At 47.5% G+C, this 21433-nt stretch overlaps 1 protein-coding gene across 1 annotated transcript in view; it reads right to left on the minus strand.

Moving 5' to 3' along the window:
• The window catches only part of CAPN1 (calpain 1), a 45138-nt gene extending 27404 nt beyond the window's left edge, over window positions 1-17734 (minus strand). The window contains exons 1-2 of the mRNA XM_060269955.1: window positions 17554-17734; window positions 1071-1361 (exon numbers count right to left, since the gene is read on the minus strand). Coding sequence (XP_060125938.1) covers window positions 1071-1337 — 267 coding nt within the window. The 5' untranslated portion in view covers window positions 1338-1361; window positions 17554-17734. The remainder of the gene's footprint in view (window positions 1-1070; window positions 1362-17553) is intronic.
• Between the last annotated feature and the right edge of the window lie 3699 nt (window positions 17735-21433).

The raw sequence follows: 21433 nt of genomic DNA on the forward strand, positions 1-21433 counted from the left end.
GCCAAAGGGGGGCCCCCAAATTTAGTCCAGCATCTTGGTCACCCAGATGCCCCTGGGAAACCCGCAAGCAGGACCCGAGCTCAAAGAGCGCCCTCTTCTCCTGCGGTTTCCAGCAACTCATATTTAGAAGCATTGCATTATGATTTGCCTCTACCTGGGAAAGGGGGAAAGGAATTGCAGGGTGAGGGGCCGGCTGCCTAATGCCAAAGTTGCACCAGCCCTTTATCTTGTTTACCTTTTAGACAACTATCAGGGAAGGGAGGGCCCTTTGATCATCGGGGCTGCGTGTACATTAATTAAAAAGTGAAACTTTCCCCACCCCAGGAAAGCTCAGCTCTGTAACCTGCCTTTAAAATGCAGGTTAAACCAATATGCATATTCTCTTACGTTCTCCATAATTAATTCCACTGTTTTGCTTTTACCACTTTGCTTAATTCATTCTGGCATGAAGCCTTGACTACTGGCAATCCTATTTGGCTTCAGGGAGATCAGCAGACATTACTATGTGAACACGGGTACTGAGTCAGCCTAAGCTAGGTGTTGTCTGCACTGACCGGCAGTAGCTCTCCAGATTTTCAGGTGGGTGTCTTTCCTTACTTTACCTGGAGATGCTGAGTAAAGGCAGCAGCTCTGTGGTAGAGCCAGCCAGCCAATGCTTCGCTATTGAATCCACACTAACGTGTAATCTCCATACCCCATGAGGGCTAGAAACTTGAGTGTAAAAAGGAGGTTCTTGGGAAGCTGAATTTTCAGACCCGTAACACAACTCTGTGGCTTTCCTGTGTTCCCAAAGAACTGAAGCTTACCTACACAGAACTACTACTACGCCCATTTTCTAGATGGGCTAAAACCAGGCATAGGCAAACTCGGCCCTCCAGATGTTTTGGGACTACAACTCCCATGATCCCTAGCTAACAGGACCAGTGGTCAGGGATTATGGGAATTGTAGTCTCAAAACATCTGGAGGGCCGAGTTTGCCTATGCCTGGGCTAAACTGATGCCAATAGCAAGACGTAACTCGAGGTCAAAGATACTCTGGGTTGCAACCTGCGCCATTTCTTGAATCTCACCATAGGCCGTTTCCACTTGACTCCGTGCGTCTTGGAGGAGTTTGGCCCAAGCTCCTTGAAACCCAGGGAAGAGGCTGTGGCGGGGAATGTGTCATCCCTGAAAAGGGCTCCACTCTGCAAGCACTCGTTGCGAAGCCTCTCGTAATCCTGGTTCAGGTACTTGACTGCATTCTCGTGTTTACCCAAGCCCAGGTCTTTGGCCCGCTGCTTCTGGACCTGAGCAGAGACCCCCGTGCAATAGATAGGCACAATGACCTCTTCCGACATCTCGGGCGATTGGGTGAAGCCCTCCTGAAACAGATAAAGATGGCATTAAACACAGAGAGCTTTGGCTCAGTGGTAGAGCATCTGCTTGGCATGCAGAAGGCTCAATCCTCAGCATCTCCAGGTAAAAAACAACAACTGGACAGTCGCTGCCAGTTAGTTCAGACAGTGCCAAGCTAGATAAACCAAAGGTCTGAATTAGTGTAAAGCAGGCATCCCCAAACTGCGACCCTCCAGATGTTTTGGCCTACAACTCCCATAATCCCTAGCTAACAGGACCAGTGGTCGGGGAAGATGGGAATTGTAGTCCAAAACATCTGGAGAGCCGATGTTTGGGGATGCTTGGTGTAAAGCATATTCCTAGGTTCCTAGACTCCAAATTTTTTTACACCTCACTTGGGAAGACAGGCGAACTAATATCAGTGTACTGGAAGAAGCAAAGATCACCAGTGTTGAAGCAATGATTCTTCAACATCAACTTGGTTGGACTGGTCATGTTGTGTGGATGCCTGATGATCGTCTTCCAAAGCAACTACTCTATTCCGAACTTAAAAATGGAAAGCGTAATGCTGGTGGTCAACAAGAAGTTTAAAGACTGTCTCAAGGCAAATCTTTAAAAAATGTAGTACGAACACCAACAATTGGGAAACTCTGTCCTGCGAGCGCTCCAGTTGGAGAACAGCCTTTACCAAAGGTGTCATGGGCTTTGAGGAAACTCGATCTCAGGACGCAAGGGAGAAACGTACTAAGAGGAAGGCACGCTTGGCAAATCCACACCGTGATCAACTCCTGCTTGGAAACCAATGTCCCCACTGTGGAAGGACGTGTGGATCCAGAATTGGCCTCTATGGTCACTTATTGGACCCATTGTTAAAATCGTGTTTATGGAAGACAATCTTACTCGGCTACAAATGATGGCCAAAGAAGAAGATATTCCTAGGTTCCTAGACAGAAAAAAAGATATTTCTCAGAGCAGTATGGAAAATTGCCAATGGAACAGGCTAGGCAAAACAAAAAGGGAGTACAGAGCACCATCAGTATAGCCCCACCCCCAACCTTTCAGATTTCCTCCCGTCTCTCCTGTCTCTAGTCCTCACAATTACTGAGAGGGAAATGGGTAGGACTGTCATACATCGGGGATTTCCCAGACATTACTGGGATTTCAAAGGTGGAAGTGAAGTTGGGGGGTGGGATTCCTGTAAGGCAGCGGTTTGTCCTGGATCTTCAGCAGAAGGCAGCAGTCTGGAGACCAATTTCCGCAAGACTCCCATCTTGCTTGCTTTTTTTTTTTTAAAAAAGCAGGGTGTCACCAACAGGGTTAATAGACATTGATAGCCTTATCTTTCATGAATTGCAGAGTTGGAAGGGACCCCGAGGGCCATCTAAGTCCAACCCCCGGCAATGCAATCATCTCAACGTGCGGTCTCCCATCCAATTTGAAACCAGACTGAACCCTGCTTAGCTTTGCAAACGTGCGAGCCAATCTATTGCTGCGCCATCAATCCTCTTTTAAAGCCATTCAAGTTGGTGGCCATCGCTGCCTCCTGGAGGAGCAAATTTTTCAACTATGTGCTGCTTTTTTTTTGCCTGTTCTGATTCTTTCAATGCTCAGCTTCACCCATGAGTGTTATAAGAGAGCGAGAGAGAAAACCCCCTACCCAGTGCTTTTTTTCTTTAAAAAATGTTTAGGGGTACTCTCATTTTGACTCAATAAAACCACCATTTTATAGTTCAAATCAGGAAAAATAAATACAGTAAATGGACAAAAGTACAAAGATTCACAAAATGTTTAGGGGTATGCGTCCCCCTGCACCCCCCCCAGGAAAACCCCCACTGCCCCTACTCACTGCCTGCAGGGAATGCATGCTTTTATGAACTTGTGTCATGTCTCCTCGAACTCGCCTCTTCTCTGTGCTAAGAAGTCCCAAATGTTGCACACTTTCCTTGAAAGAGGCATGCCGGGCAATGCCTCGTGTCATCTCAGAAGCCAGGGGTTAGGGAAGGAGGCTTTGAAATCATGCAAAGGAACCGCAATGATGCTAATCTGTTGCATTTGCATAATCTATGCGGGTTGTGGAATCCAGCTTCTCTAAGAGAAGAATTTGGGTTAGGTAGACATAGAGGTGTGCTTTTAAACATATATAACATGGAGTGCAGATAAGGAAAGGAGGAGGAAATTGGTCCAGGTTGCATTTCAAGGCCAAACGACTCAATTCACATGTTTCAAAAAAACAAGCTCAAGATGTCCTGTGAAATTTGCATTTATCTGAATTTTGCGATGCAAAAGCGTGTTACATACATGCGTTTCGCGTATTGAAATGTACATACCCCCCCCCAAATGTGTCTGTTAGGGAAGAGTGCGCTAAAATGCTGATAAATTTCCATGAGGGTCAGAAGAAGAAGAAGAAGAAGAAGAAGAAGAAGAAGAAGAAGAAGAAGAAGAAGAAGAAGAAGAAGAAGAAGAAGAAGAATTGCAAACTGATATAGAAATGTGGAGAACTGTAAGGTTGTAAAAAATGAGAAACCGAAACTGAGGGATCCACTCACCCCTACAGACTGCCAACGCTTGCAAAATGCCATCTGTCCTACCCATGGCATTCCAGCTCCAAGCAGTCAGAAGCCCAAAATGGTATCGGCAACTATATCAGAGCCTCTCTCTCTCTCTCTCTCTCTCTCCTTCTCTCTGAACAGCTACATCTGCTGAATAGCAAGACAGATCACCTTCCCTTGCGCCAGTTCTGCTGGCTGTTCATTTGTAGAGAGGAATGTCAGGGTTTATACACCTATCCTTGCCTGGAATGGGGACTCTCAGACCTGGAAGCCTCCGATCATATCCAAAGTTAATCCTACTCAGAGGAGATCCATTGAAATTAATGGACTTGACAAACTTAGGCCTTTAAAAAAAGTATTTAGTCCTTACTGTTAAAACAGTAAGTAGACAGACAGACAGACAAGGATGAAGTATCCCAAACTATTATTCTATTATTATTATTATTATTATTACTACTACTACTACTACTACTACTACTGCTGCTGCTATTATTTTTTAAAATACATCATCATCAACAACAACAACAACAACGCTGTAGAGGGCAGGTGTCATTTAGGAATTTCCACCTCAGGAATGTAAATATTTTGGGCCAGGCATCCCCAAACTGCGGCCCTCCAGATGTTTTGGCCTACAACTCCCATGATCCCTAGCTAACAGGACCAGTGGTCGGGGAAGATGGGAATTGTAGTCCAAAACATCTGGAGGGCCGAAGTTTGGGGGTGCCTGTTTTGGGCTGTCCCTGGGGAAGGTTTAGCACACATTTGCAGGAAAAGGTGTGTGGGGCGAGGTATGAAAACAAAGGTTAAAGCAAATGTGATGATAGATCTATTCAGATATTTGGTGAATGCTGTTCCTCAGGAAAGGCCCCTCCAAATAAATCCATTTTCTTCACAGACTTACTAGTACTTTACGCCAGCAAAATCATCTCTTCGGACTAGGGATGAATGAATCTCTCATTTCTTGTTTCTCATTTTTCGAATCTCAAATTCAGTTCTCCATATTTCTTTAGTAATTTTGTTGTGCTTTTAAAAATTCCTATGGAAGTTTGTCAGGGTTTCAGTGCCAATTTCTCCTAATAAGCAGATGGCTGTATCTAGACCCACTGAAAAATTTGGGTTGTATCCGGCAAACAGTAGGATACAGTGAAATTGTATTTCACTGTATCTATTCTTTGTTGGATACAAACCAATATTTTGTGTGCAGTTTTGACTAATATACACATTTTTTTGCTAGCAATTTTCTCAGTTTCACTAATATATGCATTCTTTTGCACACTTTCCTCTCATAAGCGCATTTTTGTACACACTGGTTGGTGGGAGAACAGCACTGCAAATTTCAGAGAAATGCACATTTTGAAGGATAACAATCTCTGGGTTCATGCATTGGTTCAATAAGTGTGAATTAGGTTGTTTCTTCTTAAAATGGAAACAAGATCCAATTTCTTCTCCAATCCCTAATCTAGAGTCTAGTAAAATATCCCCTTTCCTCTGCTTTGCTGGTAGACTTGTACCTCAGAAGTCGAACAGAATCTGTTCCGGAAGTCCGTTTGACTTCCAAAGCGCGGCTTCTCATCAGAACCCCGGCTTCCAAAAGAACGTTCGAAAACCAGAACACTCACTTCCGGTTTCCGATCGTTCGGGAGCCGGAACGTTCTACTCCCAAGGCGTTTGGGAGCCGAGGTACGACCGTAATTCCAAATTCATTCCAAGAACCAAGATTCAAACATTTCTCGGACGGGGGGGGGGGGAGTTTTCAAATACAAGTGTGTTAAAAACATATAGATATTGGATTTTTTAAAGATTTTATTTGTTGCACTCTTGAATTCAGGGTGTGTGTGAGTTGGGCAAAGCAGTGTGGAGGGCTGGCTTTCGCTATGTCTGGGGAGGTTTATAGAGTTTGTGCATGTGCAGAAGATTAACCCAACGCGAGTCAATTAGATGAGACATTTGGCATGCACACAAAGACATCCACCCACCCCACCCTTGGCAAGCAGAGCCTGGGAGCACCATACCCTCCAGCCACTTTTATGACCCGAGGTGTGCAGAAAGTGGACAGAGAAAAAGTTTTCTATGTTTCTCATAATGCTAGAAACTCCAGGACATCCACAGAAATTGATTCAGGAGGACAGACAAAAGGAAAGTCCTTCTTCAGACAGCACATAGTTGAAGCTATGGAACTCACTTCCACAGGAGGCAACGGGGCAACCAACTGACTTGGCTTTCAAAGAGGACTGGACAAATGGAACCTCCAAGTTCAGAGGCAAGTGCACTGCTTGGAATAAACAGCAAGGGTGGATTGTCCCATCTCGTGAGCTTCCAGGAGCCACGAGGCTGTCCACCCTTGAGAAAGGAATCCCAGACCAGAGAGATGGTTCCCCCCCTTTCTATTCTTTATAATTTTCTTTCTATAAGTTTTCAACAAATAAACAATCCGACAACCTTTCAAATTCAGCAATCATTCCACCTACGACTTCCCTCCCCTCCATGGTTCCCTCAAAATTCCAATTTACGCTGCATATTAGAGTTACTCTATACATACAGTCATACCTCGGTTTAAGTACGCCTCAGTTTGAGTACTTTCAGTTTAAGTACTCCGCAGACCCATCTGGAACGGATTACAGTCGTACCTCGGGTTGCAAACACCTCGGGTTACGAACAACTCGGGTTACGAACTGTGCAAACCCGGAAGTATTTTCGCCGCGAGCGCAGAATGCAAACGCAAAATGGCGTTTTCGGGTTACGAACTTTTCGGGTTACGAACTTTTCGGGTTACGAACTGCGACCCGGAACGGATCGCGTTCATAACCCGAGGTACCACTGTAATCCACTTTCCATTACTTTCAATGGGAAAGTTCGCTTCAGTTTATGAACGCTTCAGTTTATGAACAGACTTCCGGAACCAATTGTGTTCGTAAACCGAGGTACCACTGTACAGTCATACCTCGGTTTAAGTACACCTCGGTTTGAGTACACCTCAGTTTGAATACTTTCAGTTGAAGTACTCCGCAGACCCATCTGGAACGGATTAATCCACTTTCCATTACTTTCAATGGGAAAGTTCGCTTCAGGTTAAGTACAGACTTCCGGAACCAATTGTGTACTTAAACCGAGGTACCACTGTAACTTCACCTTACCTCAACAGGCTTCCTCAGCCTCGGCCCTCCAGAGGTTTTGAGACTACAATTCTCATCATCCCTGACCACTGGTCCTGCTAGCTAGGGATCATGGGAGTTGTAGGCCAAAACATCTGGAGGGCCGAGTTTGAGGAAGCCCGCCTCACAATAAAAACCAAAAAGTTCGCCTCCACTGCTGCTCTTACGCAAATCCTATTTGTGTTCTAACATTTTGTTTTACACTGCGTTTTTAAGTATTCTGCAAACGTTTTCTTTAAAACCAGTCTCTTTCTGGTGGTCTGATCTGACAACACCATTTTTACACTTACGTGAGTGGGACAGTGACTGAGTGAATTAATGAATAAATAGATAGATGATTCCTGGCAAGACTAATAGGCGTTCAGCCAGCATCCACCTGCCGGCCTTCACACTTACAGGCAGTCCACAGGGGTGGGCTGCTGCCTGTCAGCTTCCTAGTCTTCTGTCTCTGTTTTGCAGACAGGGAAGAAAATGGAGACAAAACTAGAATTAACTGCCTCTGCCTCTCATTGGCTCTGCCTCTGGCTCTGCCTCCTGTGGGGCTCCCCTCCTCCTGCCCCCGCCAGTCCCAATGTTACGAGGGCTGCCATTCTTTTTTAAGCCAGAAGACCAAGGCAACAATGGGTTAGGGTCAGGCATCCCCAAACTGCGGCCCTCCAGATGTTTTGGCCTACAACTCCCATGATCCCTAGCTAACAGGACCAGTGGTCAGGGATGATGGGAACTGTAGTCCAAAACATCTGGAGGGCCGAAGTCTGGGGATGCCTGGGTTAGGTGGAAGAGATTGCAGAGAAAGGGAATCTTATAAACCTGTTGCCGTTGATACCTTCCCCCTTCTATTTGCATTAATATCATGGCAGGTCTTTCAGGTAATGCCAGGCATGGAGATAACCCCGCTCAGAGTGAGTCACCCTCGCCACAACCCTCTCCTTTGTACGTATTTTTGCACCTGGCGCACTGTGCTCAAAAGCCACACCCAAGCTAGAAATTAATGTGTTTAGACTTGCGAAAGGTATTATCAGGGGGAGAAAAGGTGAGCAAAGCACAAGAATCAACAAGACCCGTTTGCTCAGAATTTGAGATCTTTTGTTTTTCCTCCCCCCCCCAAAAAAACAGTAGAAAACCCTGGGGCGGTTTTTGAAGACTTTGGCTTGAAAGATCACAACTACTGAAGTTGTGACGGGCAGTGGATATGCTTCCAGTTGCATTCAGCGCTAGTCCTGCTCAAAGTAGACCCACTGAAAATAACGGAAATGACTAATGTAGAGCCATTCATTTATATTAATCAGAGTAAGATTAGCATCAGATATAATCCTTTGGTTTGCCAGACAAAGAGCTCTGTATAGTTCAAAGGTTTGTCCATTGGCTCTGGCTTCTACTGGGCTCCTTGCATTTCACCTCACCAAGTCCTCAATGGGCACCAGCCATTGCTGATCTTGTCAATATTGTAAAACCACTGGTTGCTCCAGAAAAACACACCAGCTCCCCAATTTGGCATCTCCCCTTCTCCGGGGGGGGGGGGATGTTATTCGTTTATCAAACGCGCCAATTTGAGGATTTGAAGCTGTATAGCAACAGATCTCAGGTCAGACACAGAACAGCAGACCTATTTAATTAATAAATTGAGTGTTGCTGGAGATGTTGGCCATGTTTGCTGGGGAAGGTGGGAGTTATAGTTCAGCAACACCTCGAGGGTCAAAGTTATATCACACCTCCTCTAAATAATTGCATGGGCAGTACCTATCCCTGAAGGGAACTTTCGTAAATCTGCCTCTAGGTTCTCAGAGGGTAAAATATTAAAACTCATATGCCTGTTTACTCAGAAGCAAGTCTTTGGTTCAATGGGACTTGCTTCCAAGTAAAGGCATACAGGACAGCAGCCTTAGAAGGATCTCAAGTACAAAAGGATGAGAAGGGGCACCTGCTTCCTTTATACAACAAGGGCTGGGGGGATCTGGTGTCTTCCAAGAGGCTATTGGACTCTCAGCTCCCATCAGGCCCAGCCAACCATGGCCGTTGGTCAGGGATGATGGGAGTTGTAGTCTAGCAACAACTGGAGGGCCACGTTGCAAAGCAGGGTTTCTCAAACCTGGGTCTCCAGCTGCTTTTGGACTACAATTCCCATCATCCCTGACCGCTGGTCCTGCTAGCTAGGGATGATGGGCTTTGTAGTCTCCAAAAACAGAGCACATCCTGCTCTGGGATCCTCCTGTCTCGCAAGTCAAGGGATAGGTGCCAAAGCCAGGAACATAAAGTCCCACAGACACTTCGAGTCAGGGAGCAGATCCAACACCTACACACCCACACACCCCATAGCTGAGTAAATAGTGCCAATTTGCAAGTGAAATTAATAATTTGGCAAGTGAGCGCTGGCTGTGAACTGGCAACCATCCCGGATTGGGGACCAACCATGAGTATGTCACACATCCAGGGAGGGCGAGGGCTGTAGAGCGTCTGCCTTGTATGCGAAAGATCCCAGTCTCTATCTCTGGCATCTCCAAGTGGGGCTGGGAGAGACTTCCTGCTTGAAACCCTGCAGAGATTCTGCATGCACAGCAGATATAGAGGCAACCACTTTTTGCTTCTTAGGGCAAAACCAGATATAGCAGTTTTGCTTTTACACTTGGAAGAAATTGATCTTTTAGCGTGCCAGCACTCTGTCTTTGGAATTCCCTGCCTATCGGCAACCAAGCAACGTACCTTCGCTGCAGTCTTTTAAAAAGGTAAAGGGACCCCTGACCATTAGGTCCAGTCGTGACCGGCTCTGGGGTTGCACGCTCATCTCGCATTATTGGCTGAGGGAGCCGGCGTATAGCTTCCAGGTCATGTGGCCAGCATGACAAAGCCGCTTCTGGCAAACCAGAGCAGCACATAGAAACGCTGTTTACCTTCCCGCTGTAGCGGTTCCTATTTATCTACTTGCATTTTGATGTGCTTTCCAACTGCTAGGTTGGCAGGAGCTGGGACCAAGCAACGGGAGCTCACCCCATCACAAGGATTCGAACTGCTGACCTTCTGATCAGCAAGCCCTAGGCCCAGTGGTTTAACCCACAGCACCACCTGGGTCCCATTTTAAAAAGGTAAAGGGACCCCTGACCATGAGGTCCAGTCGTGACCGACTCTGGGGTTGCGCGCTCATCTCGCGTTATTGGCCGAGGGAGCCGGCGTAAAGCTTCCAGGTCATGTGGCCATCATGACAAAGCCACTTCTGGCAATCCAGAGCAGCACATAGAAACCAGAGCTGCACTATTGGCAACCAAGCAATGTACCTTCGCTGCAGTCTTTTAGGCACCTGCTAAAATACTTTTATTCAGTGAAACCTACCCCGATGCATAGAAGCCACCATGTGATTTAATCTGCTCTTAACAGAACTGTTGATATTAATTACATTTGTTGACCTCTTTTAAACTTTTTCTTTTATTGACAATTTTGATGTTGTTCTTTTCTGTTTGCAAAGTGCTTAGAGGTTTTATTTACAACCAAGCAGGTATGTACATAGTGTTAAATGAAATAAAATGAACAAATTAAATCACAGTACAGCAAGAGGACTGCGGGCTTCGCACTTCCCTAATTGTGATGCCGCCAAAAGTCCACCCCACCCTCCCTGCAGCTTCTGGGGGGAGCTCATATTGGCACCAATGGGAGAGTTGTTTTTTTTATTATTTAAAAAAATGATATGTATTTTTATATTGTAAACCATCCTGTTGTATTTGGATGAAGGGTAGTATTGAAATTTAATTTAATAATAATAATAATATTACACACACACACACACATACATATATTCACACAAATTATCCAGATATCACTAAAGGACTGTAAAGCACTACATTTGTAACACCGCTGTTCAACTAGTCATATCAAGGCCTTGTTTCTAACCACCATCAAGACAAAATGCCAACCTGCCCTCATTTGCTTTAAGCCTAGAGACATATGGAAAGAGATCCTCTCCATTTCCCCACAAATAAGATTATACACAGCTTTATATACATCACTACCAACAGATTACCAGGAAGAAAAAAGCTTGTTAATTTCCCCTCCTACTAAACTGGAAACCTCCTTCTTAAGCCTGGCCTGGGGTAGATATAACCGTGGTTCACTGGGTTTACTGTACCTTGATGACATCCAAGGTTAGCCCGAGGCTGTGTTTCAGGTGGCTCAAGGAGGTTGCTCACTTCTGAAGGCCTTTTGCATAATTTCCCCCCTCAGGCAAAGGATTGGTGGCAACAAGGGACTCACTCTGACACAGCGATGACAGAGTCCTAGAGATCCAGCTGCTCCGCCACTGTCCATTTTCCCAGCAGAGACACCAAAAACTGCAAGACTTTGAATTCCTGAAATTCATTCTGATCGTGCAGATCAGATAGAATTCTACAGGATGTGTTGCAAGTGGCCAATAGCCAGGTGCGAAATGCGCTTGGCAAAATTTTGAAGGCTGCTTCATTGCTGCTAACGCGGTGGTTTAACTTCACCCCTGGGGGTGCCCTCCATTGTCTCTCGAGAAAGACGGGTGCCAACAAATCCCACATTTTTCAATTCAATTCCTCATCAACTTTTCCAGTGCTTTTTTTTTCTTTAAAAAAAATGTTTAGGGGTACTCTCATTTTCCTACTCGTATTGAACTACTGCAACTCAATTAGGCCAAACTTAGAATCACAAAAGTTTAGGGGCATGCATACCCCTGTCCCCCCCCCCTGGAAAAAAAGCACTGAACTTTTCTAACTTCAAAAAGTCCCGGTTTTGTTTCTGAAGTATATTTGTTGTGCCAGGGCGACGGGCGAAAGTGATTGCATTGCCTCTACAGGGTGCCTTCTCTGGGCTAAAGCAAACCCAGCTCCGTCAACCCTGCACTGCCAGACCTGATCTCCAGCCTCCTCACACCATCTTTCCCACCTTCTTCTGGACCAGCCTTTGCCAAGCCAATGTTTTGGATTATAGCTCCCACCAGCCCCAGACAGCACACCTGTATGATGCCGGAGCGGATGGGACTATAGCCACTAGGGCAGGCATAGGCAACCTTGGCTCTCCAGATGTTTTGGAACCACAACTCCCATGATCCCTGACCACTGGCCCTGTTAGCTAGGGATCATGGGAGTTGTAGTTCCAAAGCATCTAAAGAGCCAAGGTTGCCTGCACTAGGGTGATGACTTTTTCATTTTTTTTTCTAAAAAATTATTTCCTGTAGTACAAATGGATGAACTTTTGCCTATTAATGACTAAAATGAGATATATTCCATTGAAATATTTAAAAAGTACGCACAAGCCGTTTTTATGATGCCGTTTTACCATTTCATAAAATTGTATTAACAATTCTATATATATTTCGTATCAAATTTGGACACAACACCACATTCCACAATGGGGAGTGTTCTTAGAAACATAGGGTATACAAATGTCACACCTGCGCAAGGTACTATTCCGGCGTATAAGACGACTGGGCGTATAAGACGACCCCCAACTTTTCCAGTTAAAATATAGAGTTTGGGATATACTCACTGTATAAGAAATACGACCCGGCGTATAAGACGACCCCTGACTTTTGAGAAGATTTTCCTGGGTTAAAAAGTAGTCTTATACGCAGGAATATACTGTAAAAGCCCCTTTTTGGGACCTCAAAACTCAGCCAGCAGACCCTGCCGGGCATGCTGGGAAAAGAACCTACAGGAGAGGTAGCAAAACATCGTCCTCTAGTGGCGTCTATACTGTTACTGCAGCTAAAAAAAGCTTCCTTCTGTGTTTGATGACCCTATATAATGTTGTATATATGGGACTCTAAAGCTTGGGTTCAATTTTATATCTGCTTACAGTGACTTCAAAAATGGTAAAAAAAACTGATCAATAAAATTTTTAAAATAATTTTGAGCGTGAGGTTTTTTTAAATCAAATCTCTTTGAAAGTAAGATTTTATCTAATCTTTAATGAAAGCTCATCAAATTATGATACAGGGAAATGAGGTTGTAAAAAAGTCATCACCCTAATAGCCACGCTAACCGGGGCTGATGAGAGTTGTGATCAAAGACATCTGGAAGGTCGGCGACAGTGTGGACACATTCCAGTTTGACAATACCCTCCTTAAACTGCCGTGCCCAGAACAGCGCATCGTATTCCTGGCGAGGTCTGAGAAAAGCAGAACACCACACTACTGTTTCCTTGATGCGGATATAATGCTTAACTATCATTAATGCAAACTTCTCTTCCTGGTTTCCAAACAACTCTTAACCACAGCGCAGCAGAGGCCTGCCCAACTTGCAAGGCATCAGTCTAAGCGCAGGACGCCGGGAGATCTATCTTGTTTTGACTGCTTGCTTCAGACACTTGACAAGGCCGCTGTGCAGGCTAATGGTGGGCCTTTAGCTGTGTGGGTTAACGTCAAAAGAGCTCCGTCAGGTCAAGCCTAAGGCCCAGATGCCCGTGGGAATCCTGCAAACAGAACCTCAACGCAACAGCAGCTCCCCCACCTGCAGTGCCCACCAACTGTTCTTCAGAGGCACAGTGCTTTTGATGACTGGAGGTAGAGCTTTATAATATGAAACTATCTGAATGAAATTAAGAATCAGTAAAGTGGGGTGAGGGAGAAAGAGAGAGAGAGAGAGATGGAAACAGGTCAGTTTGCAACAAAGCTGTACCAAAGCTGAACAGAAACAAAGATTCTTCGCCTTTTGTAAGTCATTGCAACAAATGTCAGAGTTCAAGAAGAATAAGCGTTGCGAGCAAGTCTACGAAAGGTTTCTGCATCTACCCAAGTCCTTGCTAATTCCCCCCACCCTGCTCAGTCGTCTGTGGGCAGAAAGAAAAACCACACTGGATACTCAGGAAAAGAGGCAAACATGCTTTCTCCCCCCAAACAATGACACAATAAAATGACCACAACACGCATTCTGCTACTCTTTCACAGGGGAACGAGTTCAATGTACTCTGTGGTGGTAAGCAACAGAGGAAAGGAGCTGGATAATATAACTCAGTTGTTTAGAGCCTACTAAGTTTCCTCCTTCTTTGAGAGTTGATACAGTTCTCACTTTCTCTCTCTCAACATTAAAAACCTGACAGCAGAACAGGAGACTCAAATGAAGGGCGAGACTCTCCCGCTAGAAAGAAGTGGGAAAATTTCGTTCTCTTTCTTGCTTTGCTATGCTGGAGGCAAAATGCTGCCTTTATGAGTGCACAGAAGAGTCATTCTTCCATATTCAGAAAGTTGCCTTGTACCACTTGGTGCATCTAGTCGAGTGTTGCCTACACAGACTGGCAGCAGCAGCAGCAGTTCTCCAGGGTTTCGGACGGAGGGCACCACTAGTCACGTCTGGGGATTGAACAAGGGGCCTCCTAGATGGAAGACAGATGCTTTGCCACTGAGTTCTCAGAATCACAGAGGGTCATCCAGTCCAGCCCCCTGCACTGCAGGAATCTTTTGCCCCAAGGTGGGGCTCAAACCCACGACCTGGAGATTAAGAGTCTCATGCTCTACCAACTGAGCTACCTATGGCCCTTCCTTCCCATTTGCCTGCTTTGTAAGTTCCACGGCTGAGTCGCCTGGCTACAAGAGGGCCACTAAGACTTGCTAGTAAAATGAAGTGAAGAAAGGCAGTGGTCAAAACCTCATGTGACCAGGAGAAAGAAGACTGGGGTTCAAATCCTCATTCAGCCTGCCCATATCAATTGCACATTCCACTATGGCCTAAAAAAAGGCTCTGTCAGCAGAAGTTCCATCTTCTACACCAGGCATCCCCAAACTGCAGCCCTCCAGGTGTTTTGGCCTACAACTCCCATGATCCCTAGCTAACAGGACTAGTGGTTGGGGAAGATGGGAATTGTAGTCCAAAACATCTGGAGGGCTGAAGTTTGGGGATGCCTGTTCTACACCACTTTGCAAGGTGCAAGATCCTGGTCTACTTTCCCTACCTGCTACAACAATCTACTGCATTTCCTCTTATCATCATAGAATTGTAGAATTTTGGAGTTGAATGGGACCCCAAGGGTCATCCAGTCCAACCCCCTGCAATGGCAAGAATCTTTTGCCCAATGTGGCTCTGCAGCATTCAAACACTGCCTTATGCCAAGTGAGATCCATTGGGTCTGTCTAGCTGCTCAAAACTGTCTACACATTGACTGGCAGCAGCTCTCTGGGGCTGGAGGCAGGAGAGATGCCGCTGCTGAGGATCGAACCTGGCACCTTCTGCATGCAGAGCAGGTGCCCTTTCCAAAAGTAACAACAAGAAATGGTGGCCAGCCCACTGTGTTTCTATATTGTGCTGCAGAGAAAAGAGGCTCTCTTGCGTTTGGCCTGGCTGGTGGAAGAGTGAGGGAGCCAACCATCCCTCCTTCAACAGCTTACTTGGGAATGCTTTCCCTGCTGGCTGCAAAAGTCAAGGCTCTTCCCTTCTTACACAGCTAGCATGGAAACCAGGCTAGCAAAACAAACAAGCAATCAAACAGAACCAATACTAAACATGGGCTTATCTACAGGGTTGCTCCTGGTGAGGAGACCTTAAATCGAAAGTTCTTTCCCTGGAAGGCTGCTGGGGTGGAAGGCAGGGAAACTTCCTTATACTGAGTCAGTGTGTTGGGCCCATCTATTGACCTCTGTTTCTTAATGGCGAAAAAGCATTCGGGTTCCTGAAATTCATTCCGATTGCGCAGATAAAATATAACTGATAGAATACTACAGAACGGGGTGTTAGTGTGTGAAAGCAATCCAGATTCAACGATCCCCAGTTGGTGGAGATGTCAGGTGCCCTCCTGGTGGCCAGGCATCTTCTCTTGGTCACAAGTGGTTGAAAGCCAGGTGCAAAATGCGCCTGGCGCCTGGCTAAGTTCAAACACTAGTACACATGCTCCCTGTAAATATTAGTGGAAAAATAAAACTCCCATCAAAAATCCTCTCTTCCATTGGCTGAAAAGCCCTGCCAAAGACCCACCAGTCAATACCCTGTTCCCAACAGTGGCCAGAGGGTTCTCAGAAGCCCACAAGCCAAGCAGGATGGCAACATCCACCAACTAAGAACACCAGAAAAGCCTGGCTGCCAGATGAGTCCTTCAGGGTCCAGCATCTTGTTCTTGGAGCAGCCAACCAGATCATAGAATAGATGGAAGAGTTGGAAGAGACCTGAGGCTCATCTAGTCCAACCCCCTGCAATGCAGGAAGTTAGATGCTCAAGGGAAGCCTGAAAGCAGGACCTGATCGCTACAGCAACTCTCCCCACTTGCAACCCCCAGCAATTGGTGTTCAGAAACACTGCCTCTGAAACTGGGAGTTCCACTGGAATTACATAATACCTTTTTAAAACAACTGGCAGCCACTATTACCGGTACATCCTTCTGCCGGTAAATTATCCAAGGTAATTCCATGTGGTGTGGAAAGTACTTACTTTCGTCACACTCCAGACTGCAGTGCTTCTCCAACTGTTGCTAGGCTTTGAGAGTGTCACCTTCCTCAACTACCCCCCCTCCCCAGCCCAAATGTAATATCACTTTATCTGTTCTTTCCTGTACTGCTCTCAGCTCCATCTACAATGGGAATTAATACAGACCTTCCTAACCGAGTTGGCCATGAGCAAAAAAGGAAACTAGCTTCGTACTGAGTCAGGCCAGTTGTCCATCTAACTCCACCCTGCCTGCACTGACTGGCAGCAGCTCCCTTCCTGGGGAGCCTGGTCCCCCCCTGCATACAGAACCAAGCTCAGCTTTGTAACTTAAGAGCACTTATGGCAGTAGAAGACCATTTTTGAAGGAAGCATCACATTTTTTTGTTTTGTTTTAATAGCAGTAATTATTTCCAAAACATTTTGGACAAAGGAGCTTGGAATATAGCCATTAACCCTCTTTTCAAGGTTAGCATTTCCTAGCTCAGCCACAACCAAGGGATTTGTGCCTGCAAAACTCTTGTTTCTGCTGAGACAGACTAGTCTGGTCACCCTTTTGAATGTGTTGTTAAGCTGCATATATATTTTTCGACCCACGTTGGAAATGTCTAATTTGTAAGAATCTGATCTCTCCTCTGGAATTCTGCATGTGTTGCAGGGTCTGGCTCTCTTTCCTAAGAGATGAGGAAAAGAAACCTCTCTGCACATGCTCAGAGGTGACGTCTTCCCCACTCTTAACGTCACACTGGATCTCACCGAAAAGAGTTTCCTTGGCAGAGACTCTTGGCCGCGATTAAGCCCTTCTTTTTTGGGGTGGCGGCGGAAAGAGGGTGCTAAACTTCCGCACCTCCTTCCTTTCGGGGAAACGAAACTGGGGCTCTGTGTTCCTTATCACCCCCTACTGCAACAATTCGGATCAACTGGAAGCGGTGCAGAAAAGGACCTGATCCGCCAGGGCGGCGGAAACTCCGTCCCGCAGGAGGGCTGGAGTTGTGCAAGAGGTGGAGGCGCTTTATTAAATAATAGCAGAAATACAACTCCTTCCCCTTCGCCCCCGCCCAACCCGCGCTCTCAGCTGCTTCCAAGCCTCCAGCGCCCACACTTAAAATAGCCGCCTCCCCAACCCACTGCAGCTCCCCAAAGCTTTTCATTTCATTTTACCTGTGCCTAGATCGTTGCCTCGGCCTGGCTCCGCGTCAAGGCAACCTTTGCAAACCGAAGAAGCACAGACAGGAACCGGGGGGTGGGGGGAAGCCCAGGCAGGGAGGCAAGCAGGCAGACGAGCGTAGCTTCACCACCCCCCCGCCCTCTGCAACCCGCCCAGAGTCCCGCTACCGCTGCCAATTCGCAGAGCAGCGACTCCTCCCTGCCAAACTCCTCCTTCCATAAAAATGGGCGTTTGCCCAGGGCCAGGAGCGTGAAGCAAGACGCACAAACACACACGCCAGCAAAGGGAAGCCTGGAGGCGGGCAGGAGAGATTGGGGAAGGAGGAGGAGGCCCGATTCGGGGAAAGGAGGGGCCATGCCAGCTTGGGAAGGAAGTTTTGTGCGGGCCGGCCTGCTCTTCTTTTTCCCTTGCAGCCGCTTGGCTTCCAGCAAAACAGGGCGGCGGCGGCGGCGGCTTCCTCGGCTCGCTCGCTGCATCCTCTCTGCATTGCAACGGCGGGGCCGAAGGGAGCGCACAGAGACGCGCTCAGGAGAGCCGGCATCGCCCCTCTTAGGGTGTCTCCAGAGCGTCTCCCCTCTGCAGCTGAGATTCAGGGTTGCACAACCAGGTGGCTCTTCCGGGTGTTTGGGGAATCCATCTCCCATCAGCCCCCAGCTAGCATAGCCCATTTGACCAGGGAGCGTGGTTCCAGAACACCTGGAGGAACAACCAGGCGGACAAGGTGTTGAGAGGCACTGGCCATCAGGGAGGAAGGCGATTCGGACCAGTGCGTTCCGTGCAAAGGTCCCAGGTGTACTCCCTGCAGCATCTCCTGTTAGGACAGGTGTGGGGACCCTTTGGTCCTCAAGATGTCTCAGGACCAAAAACCCGTGAAAGCCAACGGGCTTGGCAAGGGATGGTGGGAGTTGCAGCTCAGCAACATCTGGGGAGCCAACCGTTTCCCACACCTGCGGGAGGGCTCTCTGAGGGACCCCTGCCTGAAACTCTGGAGAGCCACTGCCAGTCAGTGTAGACAACATTGAACTAGATGGGCAGACACAGATGAGCAGAAGGCTGTTCCTAATAGAGCACGGGTGTCAAACACAAGGCCCGGGGGCCAAATTCGGCCCGCCAGACCTCGTCATGTGGCCCGCCGTGGGACCCAGCAGCGGGACCTTGCTGCTGAAGCGCCGCGCCGACAAAGCGCCGACAAACAGCTGGGGCCGGGGGGGGGGATAGAAAGGCGGCCGGAGCAGCACTGCATGGAGCGCCCCGAGCCACAGCAGGAGAAGGAGGAGGCAGCTTGCCGGGTCAGCGCCCAGCAACACCGCACGGAGAGTCGCGAGCCTCTGCGACGCAGCAGTGCTCTGTAGCACTTTGAATCCTCCTCCTCCTGCCATGGCAGCCTGGAAACGGCTGCTGCTGCTGCTGAAGCACAGACAAAGCACCCAGCAGCGCTGTGTGGAGGAGGAGGAGGATTCAAAGTGCTACAGAGCACTGCTGCATCCCAGAGGCTCGGGACTCTCCGCACGGCGCTGCCGGGCACCGACCAGGGTAGCCGCCTCCTCCTCTTCCTCTTGCCTCACCTCCTCCTCCTCCTGCCGCGGCTCAGCCTCATGAACATGAGCTCAGCAGCGGCTCAGCCTCACGAACGTGCAACTCTGAGGCTTTACGCACTTCTCTTAAAACGGACACCCGCTGCCTCACGCTGCACGGGAAATGCTTTTTGCCCCTGGGTCCCTTCGTGCTCTTTTCTGGCGCTGAATCAAGGCGGCGACCCCCCCCTTCCCTTTCTTTTTTCCTCTCTCTCGTTCTTATTCTTTCTTTCCCTCTCCTTCCTTCCTTCTTTATCTCTGTCTTCTCTCCATCTTTCTTTTTCTTTCCTTCTTTATTCCTTCTTTCCTACTCTTCTTTCTCTCACCTCTTTCCTTCCTCTCTCCCTCCTGCTCCCTCTTTTCTTTCTTCCTTTCTTCCTTCCCATCTTTCTTCCTCTCCCTCATTCTTATTCTTTCTTTCCCTCTACTTCCTTCCTTCTTTCTCCCTTTCCGTCTTCTCTCCCTTTTTCTTTTTCTTTCCTTCTTTATTCCCTTCCTTATTTCCTACTCTTCTTTCTCTCCCCTCTTTCCTTCCTTCCTCTCTCCCTCCCACTCCCTCTTTTCTTCCTCCCTCCCTCCCTCCCTCCCCTCCCACCCTCTCCTCAGAAACATAGGATGGATGCTGCTTCATACTTCTGGCCCTTAAACCCTGGAACCAGGAGAGCAGCTCCAGTGAGTCAACCTCAGCCAGTCCCTTTGGTGAAGGGTGGTAGCTCACTGGCAGAACATCTGTCCTGCATGCAGAAGGACCCCAGCATCTCCAGGTACTGGTAGCTCTGCAGAGGTCCTGCATGAAACCCTAGCGAGCCTCCACCACCCAGTGCAGTTACCAAAAATCATTTTTCAATAAATTGTACAATAATTGTACATTTGAATATCTACTTGCCATTATTCTGACTATGTTTCTGCTTTCAGAGCTAGTTATTACTTACATTATTACAAAAACAGTAATAATTGAATGCAGTGACAATAATTTATGATAATAAAGAGTGGACACATAGTCCTACAGATACAACCAGCCCTTTGAGGGTGACCAAACCTCGATGAATTTGAGTTTGACACCCCTGTAATAGAGCATGTGCTGATGTGTAGATAGCTAGAGAAAGGCTCACTCTATCACTTAAAGACAGAAATCTGTGGCAAAGATTATTAAAAATTGTGGAGTTTGGGTCATTCTTTGTTTTTTAAGTCAGGTTTTCTGAGGTTGGCAGAAATTAAAAAGGCGAACACAGCACAACATGGAGTACACAGTTCGTACTAGACAAGTGAGGGCAATGGACCCTGTAAAAATGGTACAGAATTAGATCTTATCAACTAGGGAAGGTTAATGGGCTGCTCTTTTTTAAAGGTACAGACCAGCCTAAGTGTAGAATGTGTTGTGAGTTGGGGGTGGTTAGGCTCAGGGGCGTAGGAAGATAGGGGCGGTGGGGGCGGGCCGCCTCAAGCGGCGGGCTCCAAGGGGTGCCATCGCAGGCACCCGCCCTGCCCCCCAAACGCCCGCCCCACCCCCAGAACGTGCGCCACAGCCCTCTGGGAGGCGTGCTGTGCCCCCGGGAGGTGCGCCACGGCCCTGGAATGTGTGCTCTGCCCCTTCATGAAGCTCCATGAGCATGAAGCTCCGCCACTGGCTAGGCTGTATTCTATGAGTCCCTTTCTAATTCCTGGATCTGGCAAAGATTCAGGGCAGCTTGTTGGTGAGGCAATGGCCTAAGTATGGGCCCTTAAGGTAACAAAGGAAGTGCCTCTGTGCCAGAGAGCAAATAGGTGCTCCCCCTCCCTCAGCTGGCTGCTAGTTAGAAGGGCAAAGGCCAGAGTTGTGTGTGCGAACTAGAAGCTAGCGGCAGGCAGAAAGCCTGAGGGAGAGAATGCCTGGCTTCTGCTAGGATCCAAGGCTGTGGCTATGGGAGCAGACCTTCTTGGGGTGTTAATGCTGTGAGCCCCTCCATTGTAGGCTCAGGTTGTATATAGGTGTAAATAAATCATATATCATAAAACCACCAGAGTCTCCGCTGTTCCTCATGCCAAGGCAGGCTTCCTCAAACTTGGCCCTCCAGATGTTTTTGGCCTACAACTCCCATGATTCCAAGCTAGCAGGACCAGTAGTCAGGGATTATAGGAATTGTAGTCTCAAAACATTTGGAGGGTGGAGTTTGAGGAAGCCTGTTCCAAGGAAACCAAACCCTGGGTAAGGCGCCTGGAACCCCCCTGCAATCTCACACACCTCAATATATTGGGGTAGCATGCTATCTTTATCTAGTTAAATTACACAGTACCTTTTTTTAAAAAAAGAGGTGGGAAC

The sequence above is a fragment of the Zootoca vivipara genome, chromosome 17 (genome assembly GCF_963506605.1).
Source record: "Zootoca vivipara chromosome 17, rZooViv1.1, whole genome shotgun sequence".
NCBI classification, from domain to species: Eukaryota; Metazoa; Chordata; class Lepidosauria; order Squamata; family Lacertidae; genus Zootoca; species Zootoca vivipara.